Source organism: Hippopotamus amphibius, chromosome 3, assembly GCF_030028045.1.
Source record: "Hippopotamus amphibius kiboko isolate mHipAmp2 chromosome 3, mHipAmp2.hap2, whole genome shotgun sequence".
Taxonomy (NCBI): domain Eukaryota; kingdom Metazoa; phylum Chordata; class Mammalia; order Artiodactyla; family Hippopotamidae; genus Hippopotamus; species Hippopotamus amphibius.
The window spans coordinates 136,606,069-136,629,257 of NC_080188.1; the positions used below are offsets into that span (position 1 = coordinate 136,606,069).

The following is a 23,189-nucleotide window of genomic DNA, read 5'->3' on the forward strand; positions in this document are numbered from 1 at the left end:
CTAAATTTAATACATCCTTCCCATTCTTGCTTGGAATTCCTATTGAGTCCCAGAAGTGATGGCAAGACCTCCCAGTCTTCTGCACTGACTTTCCAGGGTGCAATGCTAGCTCTATTGTTTGTTCAGAGACTGGAGAGCACCTTTGAGACATGTAGGCCCATGGAGTGAATTGGTCCCTCTCCAGTCCATTACCCTAGCCACTCCAAATGACAGGCCCTCTCTCTGTACTACCCTGAGATGCCCTTGGGTCAGCTCTCCAGAAGCATCTAAAATAGAAGCGCAAAGACAGAAGATGAGACGTTTGTGAAATGATAGATCTTTGGAGAAATAAGCTTGTGAGCCGTGAGCTATCCAGGAGTATGCCAGCCCCTGAACCCAGAGATAATAATGACACCAGCCATTTACTGGGCATCAACCAAATTTCAGACCCTTGATATGCATTACCTCTCTGGGTTCTTACAGCAGCCCACAAAAGAAGTATTAGGATGTATTTCTTACTGATTAAGAAATAGAGTCCTGGAGAGGAGAAGTACAGGCAGACCTCATTCTATGGTGCATCGCTTCATTGCATTTTGTAGATGTTGCTTTTAAAAAAAAAAAAAATTGGAGGTTTGTGGCAACCCTGCATTGAGCAAGGCTGTTGGTGCTGTATTTGCCACAGCCTTTGCTCCCTTCATGTCTCTGTCATATTTTGGTATTTTTCGCAATATTTCCAATTTTCCCTCTATTATTATATTTGTTATGGTGATCTGGGATCAGTGATCATTGATGTTACTATTGTAACTGTTTTGGCATTTTTTTATCAGTAAACTATTTTTTAATTAAGGTATGTACATTATGTTTTTAGATATAATGCTGTTGCATACTTAACAGACTGTAGCGTGAACATAACTTTTATATGCACTGAGAAACCGAAAAATTCTTCTAAGTTGTTTTATGGAGATAGTCTCTTTGTTAAGGTGGTCTGGAACCAAACCCACAACATCTCCAAGGTGTGCCTGTAACTTTTCCCAACGTCACACTGCTTGTGAGTATAGGCAAGACTGAAATTCATATCTAACTTTAGATCCCAAGCCCTTTGTACTACAGTATGGAGAATGAGACTTCCTTATACCTCCTGCTGACTTCTCCTTGCATTTTAAAATTCATGACTATGAACTGACAAGATAATCCCGTAAGACAGTCAAGCATTTTCCAGAACTCATGAGGTAACCGCTGCCTCTCTATTCTAATTTATTGAAGAACAACAAGAGTTCCAAAATAGGTTGAAATATTTCTGTAATGAAGTAAAAAAACCTCAGTTTCAAGGTTGTAGAAGGAAATGAAAACCAGTGTCTAAATATCCGTGGCAACGAACCTGACTCAGAAGAGGAGGAGAGAGAGATATATTTATACAAAAAGAACAAGAGAGTCACCTGGATGAGTCAGTGCAGCAACATCCCACATCCTAAGAAAAATTAAGAAGAAAGAAGGATTTGCTAACTCTGGTATATGTGAGGCATCGTCATTCCTGCTCCAGTAAAAAGAAAGTCATACTGGAGGTTGGTGCTTCTCTGCTAAGGACCACAGAGGCTAATGTGAACAGGACAAAGTTAATTTATTCACATGATAAACATTTACTGAGTGCCTACTGCATGCCAGGCACTGTGCTAGGGCCAGGTGAGTGCAGACCATAGGGAGAAAAGCAACATAAGCCTTTCAGTGCTGTCCAGGCAACCCGATAAACAGAGGCCATGGAGCTGCTATAGTCATTCAAAACATAATACCTCCTTTGTAGAAAGGCCTCTCCTGATGGGACTTCCCGAACCAGGCTTCTTCTGGAAAATCCCTCTAAAAAGCAGAGCATCAAAAATAATCCTGCTTTAAGCTGCTGACAGTTTTAACTCTAGGAAGATAAAGGAAGGAATGGAAGGCCAGCTATTCAACTTTGGTCTGACCAAGGAAGAGGGTAAACCAAGAGGATGGAATGGTTTGAACCCTGGGAGAAAATCTTAGCCAAGGAATAGACCCTGGGCACAATCTAAAATGCACTGTCTTCTTCAGTTAAGAAAATCCTAAAATGGTAAACAAACGAACTCCAAAACAACTAAGCAAAATCAGATCAATCCCATGGTAAGAGATGCTAAAAGGAAATAAAACAAAATAGATATTGCTGGAGGAAGGGGCAAAAATGAAATTCTGACTAGGCATTTCTAGTGATCCCCAAAATGAAGAAAAAAGGCAACTTAAATATAACATAAAACTAAATGCAACATGGTATCTTAGATTGGATCCTGGAGTGGATAAAGACTTTAGGAGGAAATCTCTTGAAACTGAATAAAGTCTATTGTTTAGTTAATAGTGCTGTACCAATGTTAATTTCTTGGTTTGCATGGTACGTTTCTCAAAATGTACATTTAAATGTAAAATGTTGACATTAGGAGAAGCTGGGTGAAGGGTATATGGGAACGTCTGTCCCACTTTGTAACTGCTCTATACATCTAAAATTTTATTTCAAAATTTTAAAAGTTAACAAAAAAATCGCTACACAAGACATTCTTAGACAAACTCTGATGTTAAAAGAAAATCTGAAGATAAGAAGGCTAGATAATTAAGAAATGCAACATGGTTGAGCCAGGAGCCCTGACTGCCTATAGTCAGCCCCCAAGTCCCCACCCCCTTCCTGAGGTCAAAAAAGCTAATGACACCAATAGAGGATGATGTCCATGACAAGTAGTAATAACAACATGGTGCTAGTTCAGACCACATGTGGAAGATTTTATCCCCTTCTGGGTGGTACATTCTAAAGAAAATACAGTATTGTTATAGCTAGAGCAAAGAATCTCTTCTAAGGAACAGTTGGAGGAATGAGGAAGAACTAGACAGGAAAAGAGAAGACTTAGGGAGTAGAAGGGACTCTCTCTAACTCGAAGGGCTGCCACGTGTCGGGGAGACTGATGTATTTTGTGAGTTCCTGAAAGCTGAACCAAGGCCAAGGCTGAAGTTACACATGGAAATAGACACTGGGACTTAATATAGCAATTCTGACCATCCACATGCAGAAGGTGAGGTCAAAGCTCTCTAGGGTGGACAGGCTCAAAAAGGCTGGATGGGCTCCTGATGGGAGTCTGAACCGGAAAACCTCTCACGTGCCTCCTAAGTGTTGCCAGACCCCGGGATTCTCTGGTCAAGAAAGCACAGACACAAGTGTTGCCAGGTCTCTCCTGGAGACCTTCAGCATCCAAGTTGCTCAATAAACCCAAAGAAAAAGGCCTGACTCTGGCTACAAATACCATTGCACCACTTGGGAGGCTCCTTCAAGGCCACTGGAAAAGCAGACACCAGGACAAAAGAGGGTTTTCTGGCACACAAGAGAAGAACATCCAGCAGCTGAGTTATCTCCTGAGTTTGGTGTCCCATATAGCTCGAAATGTGTCACATGCTTTTGTGTAAGCTGGAACAGTCAGTATCATAAAACCATATTTTCTAAAATCCTAGATTTAAGTAGCGATAGAGGTTACTAACCCAGTCATCCACCAACTGTAATTCAAATGTTAAAAGACAAGCAGATTTGTCTTTCTCTTTCTGACTTACTTCACTCTGTATGACAGACTGTAGTTCTATCCACCTCATTACATATACGGAATCTAAAAATGGTACTGATGAATTCAGTGACAAGAACAAGGACGCAGATACAGAGAATGGACTGGAGAACTCGAGGTTTGGGAGGGGTCAGGGGGTGAAGGGGAAGCTGAGACGAAGCGAGAGAGTAGCACAGACATATATATATACTACCAACTGTAAAATAGATAGTCAGCGGGAAGTTGTTGTATAACAAAGGGAGTCCAACTCGAGGATGGAAGATGCCTTAGAGGACTGGGGCGGGGAGGGTGGGGGGGGACTCGAGGGGGGGGGAGTCAAGGAAGGGAGGGAATACAGGGATATGTGCATAAAAACAGATGATTGAACTTGGTGTACTCCCCAAAAAATAATAAATTAAAAAAAAAAAAGACAAGCAGATTTATTTCCCATAAAGGAAGTCTAGGCTGCACCCTTTTTGGACACAGTTCTACCCTATATCGAACCAAAATCTGTCACTTCACCCCCAGTACTAGGCCTGCATCCTTGGGTGTGACTCTCATATCTTCCTTAGTCTTATTTTTACAAAACTAAATATACTGTGTTTCTTTAGCTATGTATCAGTTAACAAGCGAATTTCTCTCCTCAAGACTTTCTCTAATTTGTTAGGGACCTGGTAAAATGTATCGTTTAAAATTAGCCCAGAAATCCTAAATGTACTCTGACCAATGCAAAAGTTAATGGAACTATAATTACATGATAGAGACAATATAGTTCTACTAATGCAGCATCTGACCTCTTGGCTTCTACTGACTTTATGATCAACTAAAACCCCATGTGACATTCCATTAAAAGAGGCCCCATTCCATATATTTATTGTTGAATTTTGGAGTCCAATGGTTAGATCTCATCTTGCTGACCTTGTACTGTTCTGTTAGCTTGTCAGAATCTTTCTGAACATCGAGAATATCACCTGCCACACCGGCGTTCCCTGCCAGGTTTGTGTCATCTGCAAATCGAATAAACCTGCCTTTGGTGTCTTCTTCCAAGCCATTGACAAAAATGCTAAAGATGACTGGTCATTCAATCATTCACTCAACAAATATTTAATCAAGCACCTATGATATGTAAAATGCTCAAGACAGAAATGAGAGGAAAAAGTGCATTTGTATCGGGACAGATACTATTTGTTTGCTTTCTGTAAATCCCTTTCTGTAAATATGAGGTGGATTTCTTTTCTTGAAGATTTACCTCAACTCATTAGGTACTTATTGATCACTAACTCTTCTCCTGGCATCATGCAAAGCTTTGTTAAAGGAACAAAGGAATTAAAAGCTACAACCCTATTCTCTAGAGAAGCTAGTCCTCTCAGTAGTGAGGCTGGCTTTGGTGCACAAAACATTTTATGCTGCAAGACAGGCAACATTCATATAATTGACAAAATGAGTGGTACAGACAATATATTTGATTCTGATTGAGACTTTAATGTCATTTGACTTAAAGCTGCAAAAACAACAATAGATTTTTAGAGCTGAAGGGGACAACAGAGGTCTTCTGGCACCATCCTCGCCTCCCACCTCACCAACACTACTTTCCACAGTTGGGGATTTATCTCTTGAGTAGTTACGCTGTGTTAGACCTACTAATTAGAATGACATCGTGACATTCCCTATGTTGAGTCAAAATTGCTTGCCTTTGCCTTTTCATCTATAATATAAATACTCAGTGATTTTGTCAAAGAATCGAATGAATTCTAATTCTTCTCTCTGAAGCTAGAAAAAACAATAGGTCTGGTCCAACCATTTGAAGGCAACAATTATGTCCTAAAGTAATTTACTCTTTATTTTTCCAGCCTAAATATCTATGATTCCTTCATTTGACATGGGTTGGCGACCTCCCCACCCCCACGCCATTCTTGTCATTCATAGCCTGACGCCATGGCTGGCATAAAGCAAACACTCAAGACACGTCTAGTACATGAACACATGAATAAGTGAACTGGAACGCTCCAGTTTGTCAATATCAGCCTCAAAAAGAAATGCCTGGAACTACAAAACATATTCCTGAAAAGTGGACCTGTTGCAGACCTGTCACTCTGAACATTATATTTTCTTTTAAATTGAAGTATAGTAGGTTTACGATGTTGTGTTGATTTCTGCTGTACAGCAAAGTGATTCATTTATACATATATACACATTCTTTTAAAAATTCTTTTCTATTATGGTTTATCTCAGGATACTGAATACAGTTCCCTGTGCTATACAGTAGGACCTCGTTGTTTATCCATCCTATATATAACAGTTTGTATCTGCTAATCTCCAACTCCCAACCCCTGGCTCCCGCACTCGCCCCCTCCCCCTTGGCAACCACAAGTTTTGAACGTTATACTTTCAATACTACTTAGATCCAACTTCTTTTTGTCTCTGCACATGGGGAAGGAGCAATACACTAATGACTTGTATTGTTTGTAGCCAATTAAAATCTATAATTGGAAAATACTGGTCAAGACCCACACAACTGTGTACCAAGAAAGGCTAGACCACAGCATTTATTTCCACGTGAGAAAGAATGGCATGTCCTTCTGGGTCTGCATGTCTTTGTGAGGTTATGCTGGTATTCTGATCACCATAGCACCCAACCCCCTTGGCAATTTGAAGATTTTGCAGTATTCTGCAGAGAAGACCTAGTGGGTGGCTACAACACGACACCTAAAGGGAAAGACAGGATGAGATGACCTACAAAGTGGAGGTCATGAAGCTCAGTTTAAGGATCCACCAAGCTACCCCAGAGCGAGACATTCAATATGTGACAGTGTTCCCAACAAGGAGAAACTTCCCTCAAATTAAAACATCCAGGAAAACTTAAGTCCAACTAATCCAGTAGAAGCTGGGATTGTCCTGTTGTCAGCTTACTTGAGGCTGCAAGCAGAGTCAGGCAAGAAGAACCAACCAGGACAAAAAGGAAGCAAAACACAAGTGTGATGAAGATGCCAACACCAGCAGGCACTTGGGAGATAAGCACCAGCATTTACATACATTCATCTTTTATTCCCTCAAATAAAATGATTAGGTAGGCACAACGATCCCCATTTTATAGCTGGGGAGATGGAGGCTTACAGAGGTTCCAAAACGTGCCCAAAGTCACACAGATCTAAGTGGTGCAGCCAAAATGAGGTCCCCACCAGCCTGCCTCCAAAGCTCTTGGACTCAAGCATCATGCCACAAGAGCTTCTGTCCCATGTGTTTATTCATCCTTTAACACAGATTTTATCAAGTACCCTAGAGTTCCAGGCCTGTGCTAAGCCCTGAAGATACAGTGGTTAAAAAAAAACGTACACGGTCCCTCATGGGGCTTAACACTCTGGCAAGAACAACAAACACCCAAACAAGAAACCCCAATCAAGTGGGATCCATGTCACAGCAGGAGAGGTTAAGGGTAAACTTACCTGGCACATGAGAACAAGAGTCTTCCTCGATGAAGCAAGCCCTAGAAAGAATCTTAAAGGATATGCTAGCGAGATAAAAGAGGGAGGGAGGGAGGCAGAGAGGGAAGAAACTTTTAAGATGTGGAAGTGAGTGGGAGACACTGATGTCTGCTGAGTGTAGAAGGGAGGGGTCAGAGGCTCCCAGGAGGCTGAAGAGATGGGCAGAGTGAGATTCTAGGGGCCTTCTAAGCCATGTTAAGGGGTTTGGAACTGGACTGGAATTGGCAGTAGCAAAAGCTAGTAAGTTTAGATGGATATCACCTCATTGGACCTCACAGATTCTTCTAGGAAAAGGGAGGCCAGGCTAAGACAAATGCTGCCCTGTGAGACAGACACCCTGGGAAGGCATTCCATGCTCAATTTGGGCAATTTTAATTTCTCTGGCCTTGTAAAATCTGCTCTCAAAAGACTCTGAACATCTGCCTTCTCCTCTCTTTTCCCTCTCCAGGGAGGGTGAGTGAGTCTTGGGTGAGCAGAACAAGTATACTCTAGATCCTTTCTTCATGTGACCCACCAAGCCTTAGACAGATTCCAGCTTTCCCACTTGACAGATGAGGAAACAGAGGTGAGAGCAGTTCAGTGACTGTGGCACATGGAATTATTGGTTCCAATTTATCATTCTCTGTAACAGTTTTATGTATCTCCATACTGTCAGGGCCTTGCAGTACATGCAGTGTGTTTCCCCTCCCTGGACTTTGGGTTTCATCTTCTAATTTGACCTGGCCAGTGAAATACTAGCAGCCATGATGTGAGCAGAGGTTTGAGATATGTTTGCATGGTTGAGCGTGCCTTCTTGCACTTTTGCCACTGCCAGGAAACCATGCCCCATAGCTGCTGCTTCTCAAGCCTGGACCCCAGAATGAATCACACAGAGCAGACCTGAACCTGGTCTACAGTCTAGATCTAAGCTCAGCTGAGATCAGCAGATCTCAGGTGACTTGAAGACCTTCAGTGTGAAGCAGAGTCACTTCCATTAGCCCAGAGACTTGTGGACATGTGAATAAATGTTCTGGTTGTACGCCATGGAATCTGGGCATAATTTGTTATGCAGCATCATCATGGCAATACCTGACTGATAAGAGCTTACTCCAAGCTTACAAGGAAACTTCCTGGAATGCACAGCAGTGCTCTGCCAGGGGACCAGGGTGCCCTGGTGGCTGGCCCTCTAAGGGAGAAAGCAATGCAGACTGCCACCACACCCCACTCTCCCACGTCTGTGTCCCCTGCCCACCACATGGCACTCACCTGAGTCTGACGCTGCAGGGCTCACCAGACTGAGCAGCTCCCGCTCCTTCTCATAGTCCCCTTTGCAGAGCAGCTGCCCCTCCTTCAGGACAAACTCATCGCCCTTCTGGAGCTGCCGCTCGCAGACACAGCAGCAGAAGCAGCTCAGATGGTACACGCTCTTCTGGGCCCGCATAACAAACTCATTGGGCGTGATGGCCTCGAAGCAGCCCCCACATTTGACAGCAAACAACCTGGCAGCAGGGAAGAAAGCAGAGCAAAGTCTGTGAGAAAGATGGCTGGGGCCCCGGTCTTCTCCCAAGTCAACAGCAAAAGGAACTTCAAGAACTGGGACAAGGAGGCTTGGAATGGAATAGGCTTTAAATCCAGATGATTTATTCCCTGAGGAGGTTGAACCAAAGAATTCAGTTAAGTTACTCTCTCCAAGGCTTAAGAAAAGCAGGGTGAGAGGCGCTGGAAGAAGTGTGAGCTGCAGCCCAGGGTGTGTGGGGTGTAAGGATGCTCTACAGACTGGTGCCAGGCAGGCTACCCAGAATTCTGGGGGCAGGAGTGATTATTTAAACAAAATAACAATAACAAAAAGGTCCAGGCCCACTCCAATCAGCCTGCAAAAGGATGAGCCCCAGAATGTGAATTTTGAACAAGCTCCCCAGGGCACTCTGAGGTGTAATCTAGTTAAGAGAGAAACTGCATCCCAGCTTCCCAGCCTGATGGTCAGTGGATTCAGCCCAGCTCTCAGGACTGAACTCATCTCAGTTCACTTACTCTCAACCAGCCATGAACAGGGTATCCATCTATGCCAGGCAGATGCAATAGATACTAGTGATATTAAGGTGAATACAAGAAAATCCCTTCCAGAAATGAGCTCAGGCTAATGGGAGAGACAAACATGTCCAAATAACTAGAGGGTCCCGGGCACACAGAAAAGAACACACCTAACTGTCAGGGAGTCAACAGGGGGATTTGCATTTTATTACCCATTCAATAAATCGTGGTCAAACGGAAGACAGGAAGGTGGGCAGGCTGGCAGGTGTGAGGGGTTGGGGAGGGGATTCCCCGCAGAGGGACCAGCCTGGGCAGAGGCCTGAAGTCCTGCAGGTACACGCCGTGCTGGGACCATGGTGTGTCCTCCACCAGGTTAGAGGCCAGGGACCTGAAGAAAGGCGGCAGTGCACACTGGGGCTGGCCAGCATCTCACAAACAACCGGAAGCCCTTGAACTTTAACATGATAAAAGCCTGTTTTAGAAAAGGAACTCTTCACAACATGAAAGGTGGAGGGGAAGTTGGGGTTGAAGAGATGAGGGAGGGAGAGCAGCTGAGCAGTGACAAGGGGCGGCATGAAGGCAGCAGCAGGGGAGCCACACAGAAGGGGACAGGTCCAGGGCTTGGCAACCGGGACGCTCCCAGGCTCCTGGCGGCCAGAGCTGGAGGATGAGATATGTCACCACACCTGCGCACAACGTCCCTGGATTTCCTACCTCTGGGCCTCATTATGCCTTTCCACCCTCCTGCAAAGCCCTTCCTTCTCTGTTTATTCCACCTGAATCCAACCCGCCCTTCAGGACACAACTGCTCCCACCTTCTTCCTGAATCCTGCCCGGACCTCCCCCGCCCCTCTCCGGAGTGACTGAACCTCCTCTGAACACCTACACCATGACCTGTCTGTGCTGCTTATTTGGCAGTTATCTGGAGATGCTTCAAGACACAAAACATAGCAGATCTGGAAGCCTGGGCTCTGCCACCGCTCTGTGGACAACCGTCTGCAAAACCTCGCTGTTGTTAAAGACGTGAGGCCAGACAATCTCTTCTAGTTCCAAGAGTCCCAAATCATGGCTTTTAGTGCTGACTTAAAATACCTTAACCTTGCCTTATTATTTACTTTCCCCATGTTTATAACTTATCTTGCCAATAGCCTGCATTCTAAGAACAAGCCCTATGGAATATTTATATGCCCCACAACCTCTTCCACATGGTGGGTACTCCATAAAAGTTGATTTGATTTGGCCCGTTGATCTCACCTGCTCACCCTCTTCCGAAACAACATGTGCAAAGAGCCCAGGCTCAGAGCTGACACGCAGTAGGTTCCCAATAAAGGTGACCCATCTCTTTCCGGTCACCCCAGATCAATAAGAGCTCAGGTAGTCTATGAAAGACTAAAATGTAAAGAAGATTTCTTGGGACTTTCCTGGTGGTCCAGTGGTTAAGAATCTGCCTTCCAATGCAGGGGACGAGAGTTTGATCCCTGGTCAGGGAACTGAGATACCACATGCCACAGGGCATCTAAGCCCATGAGCTCTAGAGCCCGCATGCTGCATCAAAAGATCCTGCATGCCGCAACAAAGATCCCGTGTGCCGACACAGCCAAATAAATAAATAAATATTTAAAAAACAAAAAGTAGGTTTCTCTGTTTCTCTTTCTCTTTTTAAAATTGCCTCATGATAAATAATTGCCTTGTCAAAGCCTTGGGTATAAGCACAGAGATGACACACCATGAAAATGTCTCTGGGATTCATTCATTATAACATTCATTTTTCTATTTCCAAAATAAGGAGTTATTTTCTCTTTTAAAGCAGTGGCGCAATGGGCAGGGGGTGGGGTGCTGGAATCTCTCTCAAAAACACTGTTTTTCCCCACGTCGTAGAGGGGTCACTAGACATGGAAAGGTCAGATGGTGTAAGGGAGAGGATGGTGCCCAACGGGACAGGATAGGCAGAGTGAATTCATGAAGCTCCAACACCCCTCCTCTCGTCACAAAGGCAGACACAGGCTGACTCAGAGCATATCCAGGGAGCTGCACGCACCTTGCTCTACACATGAGCCCCACCTGGCAGGAGACAAGGACACAAATAACTGAACAGCATGTTTCTATAGACAGACATGCCATCTGCCACGATGGCCTAAGTGTGGTCAGTCCCATCTCAGAAGCTCATTCACACGCTCACTCACTCATTTAGTCTTCCTTTCCTTCATTCGCTCATTGATTCAGAAGTATCCACCATGCACAACACAAGACACTCCGTGTCTTAACAGGGAGGTGGGGAAAGAAACCTGCACCCAGCAGCATTCATGTACATAAACCAGTCTATGTGGAGGGTCTGCTATGCACCAGGCGCTACTGTGGGCACAAATGACACAAAACAAAGTCCCCATCCTCCATGGAGCTCACACGATAGTGAGAGGAACAGCAAACAAAGAAACAAACAGATAAATAATGTGTACCCAGAGGCACTGACCTGTGGGAAACAGAATATAAGAATGATACATAGAACTACTATATGACCCCGCAATCCCACTACTGGGCGTGCACCCAAAGGAAACCATAATCCAGAAAGACACAGGCACCCCAGCGTTCGCTGCAGCACTATTTACAATAGCCAGGTCATGGAAGCAACTTAAATGTCCATCAACAAACGAATGGATAAAGAAGATGTGGTATACATACACAATGGAATGTAAATTAGGCATAAAAAGAAATGAAACTGGGTCACTTGCAGAGATGTGGATGGACGTGGAGACTGTTGTACAGAGTGAAGTTAAGTCAGAAAGAGAAAAACAAATAATCGTATATTAATGCATATATGTGGAATCTAGAAAAATGGTACAGATGAACCAGTTTGCAAGGCAGAAATAGAGACACAGATGTAGAGAACAAATGTATGGACACCAAGGCGGGAAGGGGGTGGGATGAATTGGGAGATTGGGATTAACATATATATATTAATACATGTAAAAGAGATAACTAATGAGAACCTGATGCATAGCACAGGGAACTCGACTTCGCTGTACAGTAGAAACAAATACAATGTTGTAAAACAATTATACCCCAATTAAAAAACAACTATACTTATACTCCAATATAAAATAAAAAGTTAAAAAAAAAAGAAAGATACAAAGCAATGTTTCATGAACACAAAACAGAGTGGCATAAAGCCATAGTCTGTTTATAATATTTAATCACTTCTCAGCTCTAAGGCTATACTAGCTGATGGCTAACTCTATACACGTGCACAGCATGTTTATCTTGGAAGCTTCCTGGACGAAGGAAATAGTTTTGAGGATGGAGTGGAGAAGCAGGTAAGGAGGAATTCCCAAGGAGGCAGCTGGCATGAGAAAGAGGGAGGGTATTCAAACTCTTTGAGTGAAGGAAGCCAAGGCTTGGAGAAGGGACTGAAGCCTTTGTCGGGAGCAGCCTCCCTGAGCAGAGGCCAGCCTGCAGGTGACTCCAGCACAGCTCGGGCTGAGAAGCACATGTGCCGTTTCACTCTTAACCCAGGCCTTGGGCCCCAACACCAACTCTCCCTGCCCTTTGGCCATCAGAAGCACAGAAGAAACCCATCCTGATACGCCTTCCCTCTGCCTCTCAACTTCAGAAAGGGGGGTGAAGCTGGGGGACAGTTCAAGGGCTAATGTGGCTTTTTCACCACTAACAAGGTATATGACAGACCCTAAAACAAACTCCAGGTACCAGCAGCCCTGCCCCTGTCCTCTCCCTTCCCCCAGCTGCCCAGGGTGGTTTTACTCTGTCTGAACTCAGGGTACTTCAGGCCCTTGAACAATTGCCTTTACTCCCTGCCCCCATGCTGGATGTTGTGCATTGGATAGAAAATCCACCCAGTTCATCCCCGGCCTCAAGTCCCTAGACACTGTTTGCCAACCTGAGCAAACGAATCAGTGCTTTAACAGGAGCTGGTCAAAGGCCCTTTGTCCCCAAGCCCTCCTTCTCCTCCCCTTCCCCAGGAATGAGCTGTTAAACAGACTCAAGGCAAACGCTCCCAGGAGTCAACAAGCTCTTGAGAATCCACAGCCGCAGGTGGTGGCATCTGTGCTTGTCTAACTTCTACCCTGTTAATCTCCTCCTCTTCCTCCTCCCTTCTTAATTTCATCCCCCACTCCAAAAATTTGCCCTAAGTTGGAGAAGGGAATGAAGGTCAGGGTGAGCTCAACAAAGAAATCCCACCACGTTGACTCAGGATCGACTGGAGGAAGTAGCGGAGTTGTCTGGGCTCGGATCCTGAAATGGTCGTGACTACGGGAGGGTGGGGAGGAGCGGGATATGGACCCAGAAGAGGGGGGCAGTCCTGTTTGTCTCCATTCTGTCCATCGGCTGCCCCGCTCTGGGTAAAGATCAGGCTGACCTCACTGTACTGCTTTGGCTCTTGTTACCTTCACTAACCCCAGGGCAATGCAAGGAGAAAAGGCACATGCAGTCCACCACCTGTGTGCCAGATGTGTACACAGCTGTACGGGTACCACTGTGGACCCAGCTGCCGACTACACACTTCCCACAAGTTGTTTTCTCTAAGGCTCAGACAAGCAGAGAAAAGGATTTGTTCCAAAGTCCAGGTCGTAATTAAAACACAGCCTGTCTCTTCCCAATGCCCTGATGGCAGCCCCCACGGTGACTTTGCCCTCTGCATGCTAATGAGACCTCATTCTGGGTTCAGAGCCTGGCAGCCTGGCTGTGCCCTGGAAAGCTATGCACGGTTTCCAGAAATGCCCAGCTCTTCTAGGCATACATAACAACTCTCAACTTTGCCCGCCCTTAGAAATTCACTCACCCCTGAAAGCTCTTCAAATGATTCCTTATCTCTTTTTTGCATCTAATTCCCTTACCTGTAAAATGGGGATGCTAGGATCCAGCTGGCGGAGAAGCGTCCCAAGCCCAAGCCCTCTGTTAGAGCTCTCCTTCCTCCACTGAACACCCTCCATGGGGCAGGCATGGGGATGGCGTGCTAAACAAGGATGCCCTGTCCTCAGGGAGCTCAAAATCTCCAGCAGGCTCTCAGCCAATGACCACAGGAGGGTGCGTTTGGGGTGTGTAGAAGAGGACTAGCCAGAATGGCCCAAAACAGAGCCCCATCCACTTGGCGTGGGCTAGAGGTCACAGAATCTACCTTCTCTTCCTCCCTTCTCTCTAGTCACATCCCTTCTTCTCTTCCCTCTGGCTCTCTCCTGCTCCCTGTACCAGGCAGGGAAGCAGAGGCTGGCTGAAATTCCCTTTCATGCTTTGCCGACCTCTCTCCCAGTACAGCCACAAGCTCTAAGACGCACAACTCGTAGTTTTGATGAGAGAGCCAGAGTCAGCTGGCTCTGCCACTTCCAAGCAGCCAGTGTGACTCGGAGCTCATCACGGAATCTTTGGTGGCCTCGGTTTGCTCAGATGGAAGAGGCAATGATGACACCTACACGCCTGGATTACGAGGATTAAATATGAGAACAGCGATAAGGACTGCATGACCTATAAGGAAGAGCACAATTTTTAGCTCTTTTTTATTTGCCCTGCCTCTCTCTTTTGACCTTTGTGGATTTTTTTTCACCCAGAGGTGGCCCTCTGTGCTCAAAAGTTTCCTGAGCCCTATCCTGAGAGAACACGTCTTCCTCAGCAGCAGGAGTCCTTCTGCTGATTCCTTCCAGCTTTGACATCAGCGTGACTTCCTCTCCAAAGAGTGCAGCACTGACCTGGGGATGCAAAGCAGGTGGGCTGGCAAGCAGGGCACACGTCTTAGACAAGGCACACCCTCCCACCAAACGTGCCAAGGTCATGCAAGGGAAAGTGTTTCTTGTATTAGGTGCCATGGAGGGTAGCAAAGAAGAAAAGAATAGGTGACCTGATTCAGGGAAAGAGCACAGGATTCGATGTAGGAAGACCCGGGCTCATGGGTTCTTCTTCACAAAGAGGCCTCAGAAAAGCCACCAACTTTCCCTGGGCCTCAGTTTTCTTATCTTCAGTGGAAAAGTACTGTCCTAGGTTAGTGTGTTTCATGAAGAACTTAGAGGCTGTGGAAGGGATCAGTCTCTATTCTACATGCCTCCTTTCAATCAGAGAAGGCCACTCTGCCTGCACCTAAATCCAGGTCTCTAGGAAGTATCTCAGCAAGGTCTCTAGTACCTTGCTATGGTAATTGTCCAAACAAGGTATTTTCCAGAACCATGTCATTCACAGATACACCATATATATATGCGTATCTATATATCTATAGATATAAATATATAGACATAGATGTAGAACAGGGAAGACCAAATGAGGTTATGTACGAATGAACACACAAACACACAAAACGAACATACACACACACCAGCTACAACCAGCAACTCATTCACATACTCTCTTTCTTTTTTCTGTATAGTATAAATATATACGTATTTCCAGAAAGGATTTACATTACATACATATATAGATATATGTATATATAGATATATTTTATACAAACATATATGCATATTTCTAGAAAAGCTTTCATTTGAAGAAAGCAATTTGTTCCTAAGGCACGTTTGAAACCTATCAGGCTGGATCACTTCTTAATTCATTCCCATCTTTATGATTCATGTTCTTATTATAGGGTTGGGGATCCCATTCTGTAGCTGAGGAGACAAGAATGTTTCCAAAGCAGATATGAAGGCCTGACACCCGAGAAACTCCTAGAGAACACATCTCAGGTGGTCAAGACAGAAGCCAGACCTCTGGGAAGCAACAGCACACCCTGCATGGCAGGAGTTACAACAGAAAGAAGGCGACGCGCCAGGACCCCATGTGGACACCTGGACTTTGGTGCCAGTTATGTAAGCTCAAGAAAATCACGTCACATTCTAAACACTGGGGTCCTCATAGCTAGAATATATTTCATCCCCCAAATTATTTTACTACAAAGGAAAAGAAGCTTGTAGAAGATAGAAAAAAAGGGTCTTCATTAAATAGTGACTTGATGCCAAGAACTGTGGTCTCTCTTATACTCATTATCTCACTAAATTTGTGGGGTAAGAGCACATAGAACTATTTCATGAACTCAAAGAGAATCTCACCATGTTTCCGCTCATCTTGCTTCACGATGCCTCTCTTCCATGACAGAAAGACTCTGGGAGGGCTGATTCATAGGTTCATCCTTATATATCCTCTCTAGCACTCTTTTCACAGCAGAAATAAGTAAAAAGATCAAGCAGCTCAGAAGGCAGCCTGAGCTTCCGTGAGGTTTCCTAGATAGGCCCATGGCTTTGTAGGCGGTCCCGAGACTCTGCTGCCCACATGCAGGTGAAAGGCAGGAGTTAGGAATCAAGTTGATCCCTTTAAGCTACTCAGCTCTTGGGCCACAAAGTATCTGAAGGGATCCCCAAAAGAGGATTTAGGTTAAGAACAGTGTCCAGGAGATGTTCTTAGACCCAATACCACCATGACCAAGAGTCTGCTCTGATTCCAAAAAGATTGGGAAACAAGATAATTCTTGCGGGAAGCCCAGTCCTTGGAGGATTTGGTGGGTCACTGTTTTCAAGGTACAGGCAGAAATGTAGGCCAGTGGGGTTGGACCCAGAAAGACCCAAGAAAGCCCAGCCAGAGAGACTGTGTTGTAGAGATAGTGGGACAAGGAGGAAACATGGTATAATCAAATAAACTTAGATCCAAGCCCCTACTCCTCCACTTATTAGTTATGCGATCTTGATCAGGCTATGGTGGCATTAGTTTACTCATCTATAAAATGGAAATAATAAAGGGACCTACCTCAGAGAGACATAATAAGAATTAATTGAACTGACAGGTTAGAACTGCTTAGCATAGTGCTTGGCACATGGTAAATCCTCAACAACATCGTAACTGTTATGACGAGGAGGAGGAGGATGGAGAAAAAGAGCTGAATGTGAAATATGAGAGAGAAATCAGTGAAAAAAAGAGAGATGATGGATCATCATGTCAGCGACTCGGAGAATCAAGATGAAATAAAGGAGCATGGATAGAGAAGGATGGGGGCGAACAGTTTAAGACCAAGGCTGTAAACAATGCAAGAATGTCAGCAGTCAGCTTTTTGGTGGTATTGGCTGTGGGCCTGGGGGCCAGGCCTGCTTATATAATGGAACCAGGGTCTGAGTTCCCACCTGCTTTAACAGCCTCAGGTCAGGGTTTGCATGCAGCCTACCCACACAGAATTTGTCTGGATGTACCCAACTACCAGTTCTGGCATGGTTGGATGAAATGCCTTCTTGCTCTACGTATCAAAGTAAAATCCAAGAGGTTGCTTGAGGCTTAATTTTCTTCTGAGTATCAATACATCTGATTTTTTCACCCATGAGTTCCACGGCTCCCTCCAATCTCTCCCACCTCCCGCCACATCATCCTCTAGAAACCAGACACTGGGTGCCGTGTTATCCCCACATCTATTCTCCAGGCTGATGACACAACGCCCATATACAGGAATACTAAAGAACATGGCAGCCTCATGCAAACCAAGATCTATCCCAGGGCAAGGGCTTTGAGACCCATGAAGGCTGAGCAGAAATATAAGGGGAGCCCCCATTATGACACTTTAGAAGGTTCCTGAACCAAGAGTATGTTTGGAAAGACTGAGATCTTCATTAACCTTGACACAGAGTACTGCACACCTCAAAGGGAGCCTCTCAAGGGTTCCAGAACACAGACAATTAAGTGGATGGATGGAAAATAAAATAAGTACATGAAAAACCCTAATGCCGACTTAAGGGCAACTGGTTGTATACTGTTTCTTTCCACCAAAATAAGAAATCATAGCCACTTTTAGCCTTGGACAGCAGACAACTACAGATCATGCCACCTCTCCACAGGCACTGACAACACTAGTTTTAATCAGATATATGAACCCTTTGGTCTAAAAAGCAGGAGAGGGACTTGGTACAGCTCTTTAACAAGCCATAATCAGCGCATCACTCCGTTTCCACCCTCTCCACCAGGGGGCAGCATAGCAGCATGCATTCACTGCCATGTTGACTTGGTAACTGATGTCATCCAGGCACCGAGACAGGGATTGGCCATGTGCCAAAACTGTCTGTCGGGAAGATCTGCTGCTGCGAGTCTGGGAAGCCATGTGGCTAAAAAGAAGGAGAGATGGTGAGAGAGAAGAGTATTCAAAAGTACTGGGAACCAAAAGCATGGCTTGTGGCCTTAGAAGTAGTGACATAAGCAACCTTGTCAGCTGGCTCAAGGTCTCTGTCCTTGAGGCTGAGCCAACACCACCACAATAAGCAACTGAGCCCATGGTCCTGGGGCGGTGGGAAAGTCTGCAGGGACAATAGGAGTGGCAGGATCTTCTATAGGAGACAGTCTCAAGACTCTGCAGTGGGGAGAAAATGGAAAACAATAAGTGGCTGGCAGAGCCAATCAGAGTCCCTGTCTCCCTGGGGCTCCTGGGGAGCTGTAAGAAGGACCACACAATGGGATGAGAACTGCTAAGTGTGATGTCTGCACGTCCCAGAGGCTCCGTGAGGCACTGGCTTCCCCGAGAAGTGCAGGGTAACACACACAGCTCATAACTGATGGCAAATGTTGCTGGCACTGGGCGGCTTTTACCTCAAAACAGTGGGCCGAGTACTTTTCTTGTTCTCACTATGCATCTGTTCCTCAGTTAGCAAGACAGAGAAAGAAGAGCTTGGCTTTTGAAGTCTGATAGAACCTGGATTCAGGTCTTGAGTCCATCTTTGAGAAACTGAACAACTTATAGACTCTTTTGGAGCCTCGGTTTCTTTATCTACAAAATGAGATGATAACTACCTCACAAAATGTTCTGGAGCTTAGATAAGATGATGTATTTGAAGGATCTGATACATACTAGCTGCTCTCTGTAAGTGGCAGCTATTAACTCCCTTTATTGAAATCAACTTAACATATCTACCCATGTAAGTATCTGTATAAGATCATTTATTTCAAGACAGTCAACTAAGCCAAAAGTGGAACTTCATGTGCATCTCAAGGCTCTGCTCTTCATTACTATAACAAGTTAAATCAAACTTCAACAAGTCTTTCATATTTTATTGCAGAAGAGACCAACAGACACATATGAAAGGACAAATACTCGAGAGGAAATGCTGCAGTTCTTTCAGGCGACTATGGCTATGGTCTACCCTAACCCAAGGTCAATATTGACATTAGCCAACCAGTGTTGACCAACACCCACTTTCATTGCCCAACACCTAACATATGTTCAGGAAATCGGCAGCTCCGTGTTTGACCAACCAGAGCCAACAGTTGCTATTTGGTTAATGCTGACATTACCTGACAAATATTTGGAACAGACCCTTTGCCCGTATCACTTCAGTTCTCAGATGACTGCTTCTCACTGAGGCTGCTGACCACTGTGGACCTACACTGAGATGCCCATAACCTTGCCTTGTGCCTCTAACTGTCAGACCCCCACCCCCACCCCAAGAGATCCTCTCATTTTATAAATGGAAAGAAACCAAGGTCAGAGAAGGAGCAGTGACTACGCCCGACCACAGAGAAAGTTCAGATCATTGAGAGGACCAACCAGAGCTTGAGGCTCAGTTAACAATCAAGAAATAAAAGAGGTTATAACACGGCCCAACTAGGGATGGAAATGTGTCCCTAGTGCCCTAACAGGCTGAATGAGCAGACAGTGTGTGTCAGTGGGTCTCTCCTGCTTAGAAGCTCTTTCCTCTCTCTCTCTTCTTTGCCAAAACCTGGAAAGCTCTCTACCAGTCAGGCCATGAAGCAAAAGACTGTGGTAAAAGCGTGGATTCCAATAATCCAAGCCAAGGTGGCAGATTTATATTACAGGCTTTCCATATTGTCACACAGACATGCAAAAATGGCAAGAAAACATAAAACAGACATACAGAAAATACATGTTTCCCTTTTAGGGAATTAAAGGTTTGGTTTCCTTTGAAAAATGTCAGTTTTCCTTTCCCTTCATCCTCATTAGCCTCCTGGGACACTCTTAAACATACCCAGCAAAGAGCAGAGCAGAGGGAATGAGGTATTTTTAGCTGATATTCTGGGCACAGATTCCTATTATTCCACAATTTTTGGCTTGACTGGATGGCACATGGCCAATACAATGTATATGCTTACAAAGAATGTATGTTTCCTGGACTCTGTGTGTGTGTGTGTGTGTGTGTGTGTGTGTGTGTGTGTGTGTATTAATAGTAACAAGGACAAGGACATTATTGATGATGTCTGGATGGGAAAGATTCTGAGATCCCAACAGGGGGCAACACAGAGCTCTCCACGAATCCCATTTGCTTTTGTCACCATCACTTTTCATTATTATCACTGTGCTATATGTCAAGAAAGAAAGAAAGAGAGAGAGAGGGAGGGAGGGAGGGAGGAAGGAAGGAAGAGAAAGAAAGGAAAAGAAAGAAAAAGAAAAAGCCATATTGTCACAACCCAAAAGCTCCTCATAGAATCAACAGATATCAACTGTACTATATTAGGAATTAGATGTATTCTGAAGATGGGTGATGATGTTCTAAACCATCAGATGTGGTGACCAGCACATGATAATGTTTAAAACATTGCCAGTTGCTACTACTCAACTCCTCCTCCCTTGTAATACCTCTCCTCAAGATCACCCACTCTCTGGGGGGAGACAAGGAAAGACAAACATCAACTGACCATCTGAGTAAAAATCTCCCACTGTGGCATAAAAGCCAAAGGAAGCACCATGTAGGACTTTCCCTTTCCATGTGAGGGATGGAAAATATCTCTGGGTAATCTGAATTTACAGAATGCCTTTAGTTCAAAGATCTCAAAGCACATGCAATCTTGCATAACATCTCAGGTCTGAAGTAAGTGGTGGTGGGGGTGGGGGGGGTGGGTTCAGATTTTATTATCTGATTCTATTATCTTCATCACACAGAAATTGGCATCACAGCAGGGTGTAGCATGAAAATTCACAGTGGTGGAGCCCAGAGGGAAAAATCAGGTGTCCTGAATCTCTGATGCAGCCTTTATCCTATAACACTGCATTGCTTTCCTTTCAAGTTAGACTCCGTATGTCTTGAGAGCTCCAGAAAGGTTTCAACAAAGTATGACCCAATGGAAGAGAGACAGTTTTTATTTCTATATTTATTTTTTTATTTTTACCCTTCATTTTACCCTTTTTATCCTTCATCTCTCTCCTTACCCATTAAACACTGGAAGACACCATACCCATTAGGGAGGCTACTATCAAAAGTGGAAAATAACAAGTTTGGCAAGAAGAAATTGGAATGCTTGTGCACTATGGGCTGCAAAATGGTACAGCTGCTGTAGAAAACAGTATGGTAGTTCCTCAAAAAATTAAAAATACAATTACCATATGATCTAACAATTCTACTTCGAGGTATATATCCAAAATAATTTAAAGCAGAGACTCAAAGAGATGTTTGTACTTTCATATTCATAGCAGCGTTATTTATAATAGCCAAAAAAGGGAAAGCAAGCTACTTGTTCATCAACAGGTGAAGAGATAAACATAATGTGGTATATACATAGGAATGTATTAGAATATTATTCAGCCTTACATTTAATAGAATATTATTCAGCCTTAAAAAGAAAGGAAATTCTGACATGCAACATAATGAGGATATTATGCTAAATGAAATAAGCCTGTCACAAAAGGGCAAATATTATATGATATTATGCATATCAGATAACTTCAGTGTGAAATTCATAAGACAGAAAATAAAATAGTGGTTGTCAGGGCTGGAGGAAGGAGGGATTGGGAAGTTATGGTTTAATGGGTAAAAAGTTTCAGTTTTGCTAGATGAAAAGAATTCTGTGGTTGGATAGTAGTCATAGTTGCACAACCATGTGATGTACTTAACTCTACTGAACTGTATGCTTAAAAGTAGTTGAGATGGTAAATTTTATGTTGTGTATTTTACCACAATTTTTAAAAATTAATTAAAAAAACTGGAAGACACAGTGATTGTTCATATTCTACTTTCTGTAACCAAAATCTAGGTTACTGGGTTCCCAGTTGAAAAATCTCACCTGCCCAGGCTCCCTTGCAGCTAGGAGAGGTCACGTGAAGCAGTACATGTCATTCCACTGGGGGTGGAAGTATGAGCAGGAAGTTCTGGAAAAGCTATTGTTCTCTTACTAAAAGGAGGCAGCCTCAGCGAGTGTGTACATTTTACTCTCCACCCTTTTCCTTATTTCTTCCTGGAACCAAAACATCACATCTGGGGATGAAACAGCCATCATGGTACCAAAAGGATGAAAGCTGCCTGTTAAGGATACAAAGCAAGAGGAGAGAAGCCTGGATCCCTGAAAACTTACGTGAGCAGTTACACCATACTTGGACTTCCTACTTCTTGACGCCCTTTCAGTGAGAAAAATAAAATCCCTTTTTAATTAACCCATTATAGTCAGGATACAGTTATATGAAGTCAAGTGTTATATGAAGGACTTCCCCATCCCATTCAAGGTCTATCTAGGGCAAGTCCTCCACTTAGACACTAGACTTCATCACTTCTGGCTTACTCAAAAGTTACATCAATATTTCCCTCTTTGTAAACATTTTTATATATTTTTTCTCATTTATCCCATATTAAGAAAAAAAAATATCCTTCTCTTGTTCCTACTTCTTCCACCAGCTATGTCCTCATTTATTTGATAAACTATGTAGAAAAATTCAGAGAACTTACTTCTGTTTTCTAGCTCCAGTTCCTCTCCTTCTACTCTCTCTAAAGGCCAATCCAATCAGGCACTTGTTCCACACTTTCTAATAAAACTTTCCCGTGAAGGTCACTCATGGCCTCCGTATTTCTCAATCCTCATCTCACTGAGCTCATCAGCAGCATTTGACATTGGGATCACTTGGCTTTCAGGACCATTCACCCTCTGCTGTGCTTCCTATCTCACTGGTCACTCCTTGTCGGTCTTCTTTCTAGTTCCCCTCATCTTCCTAACTTAGAAACATTTCATCCCTTCTCCATCTAGACTTACTGACCTTGGTGATCTTATTCAATCTCATTACTTTAAGTATCATGTATCTGCTAAATTACTTTGAAATTTCTATCTCCACCCTAGATTGCTCTCCTAAATATAACTTATACAGCCACTTAATACCTTCACTTGGATTTCTAATTTCTAAATCTCAAACTTAAAAAAACTAAAATAGAATTCCTGATCTTTTCCCACTTACCTCACCCTGACTCAA

The 23,189-nt window shown here is 44.0% G+C and overlaps 1 protein-coding gene across 1 annotated transcript in view; it reads right to left on the bottom strand.

Moving 5' to 3' along the window:
* The window catches only part of LMX1A (LIM homeobox transcription factor 1 alpha), a 152,640-nt gene that overhangs the window by 40,525 nt on the left and 88,926 nt on the right, over positions 1-23,189 (bottom strand). The window contains exon 3 of the mRNA XM_057728868.1: positions 8,288-8,520. Coding sequence (XP_057584851.1) covers positions 8,288-8,520 — 233 coding nt within the window. The remainder of the gene's footprint in view (positions 1-8,287; positions 8,521-23,189) is intronic.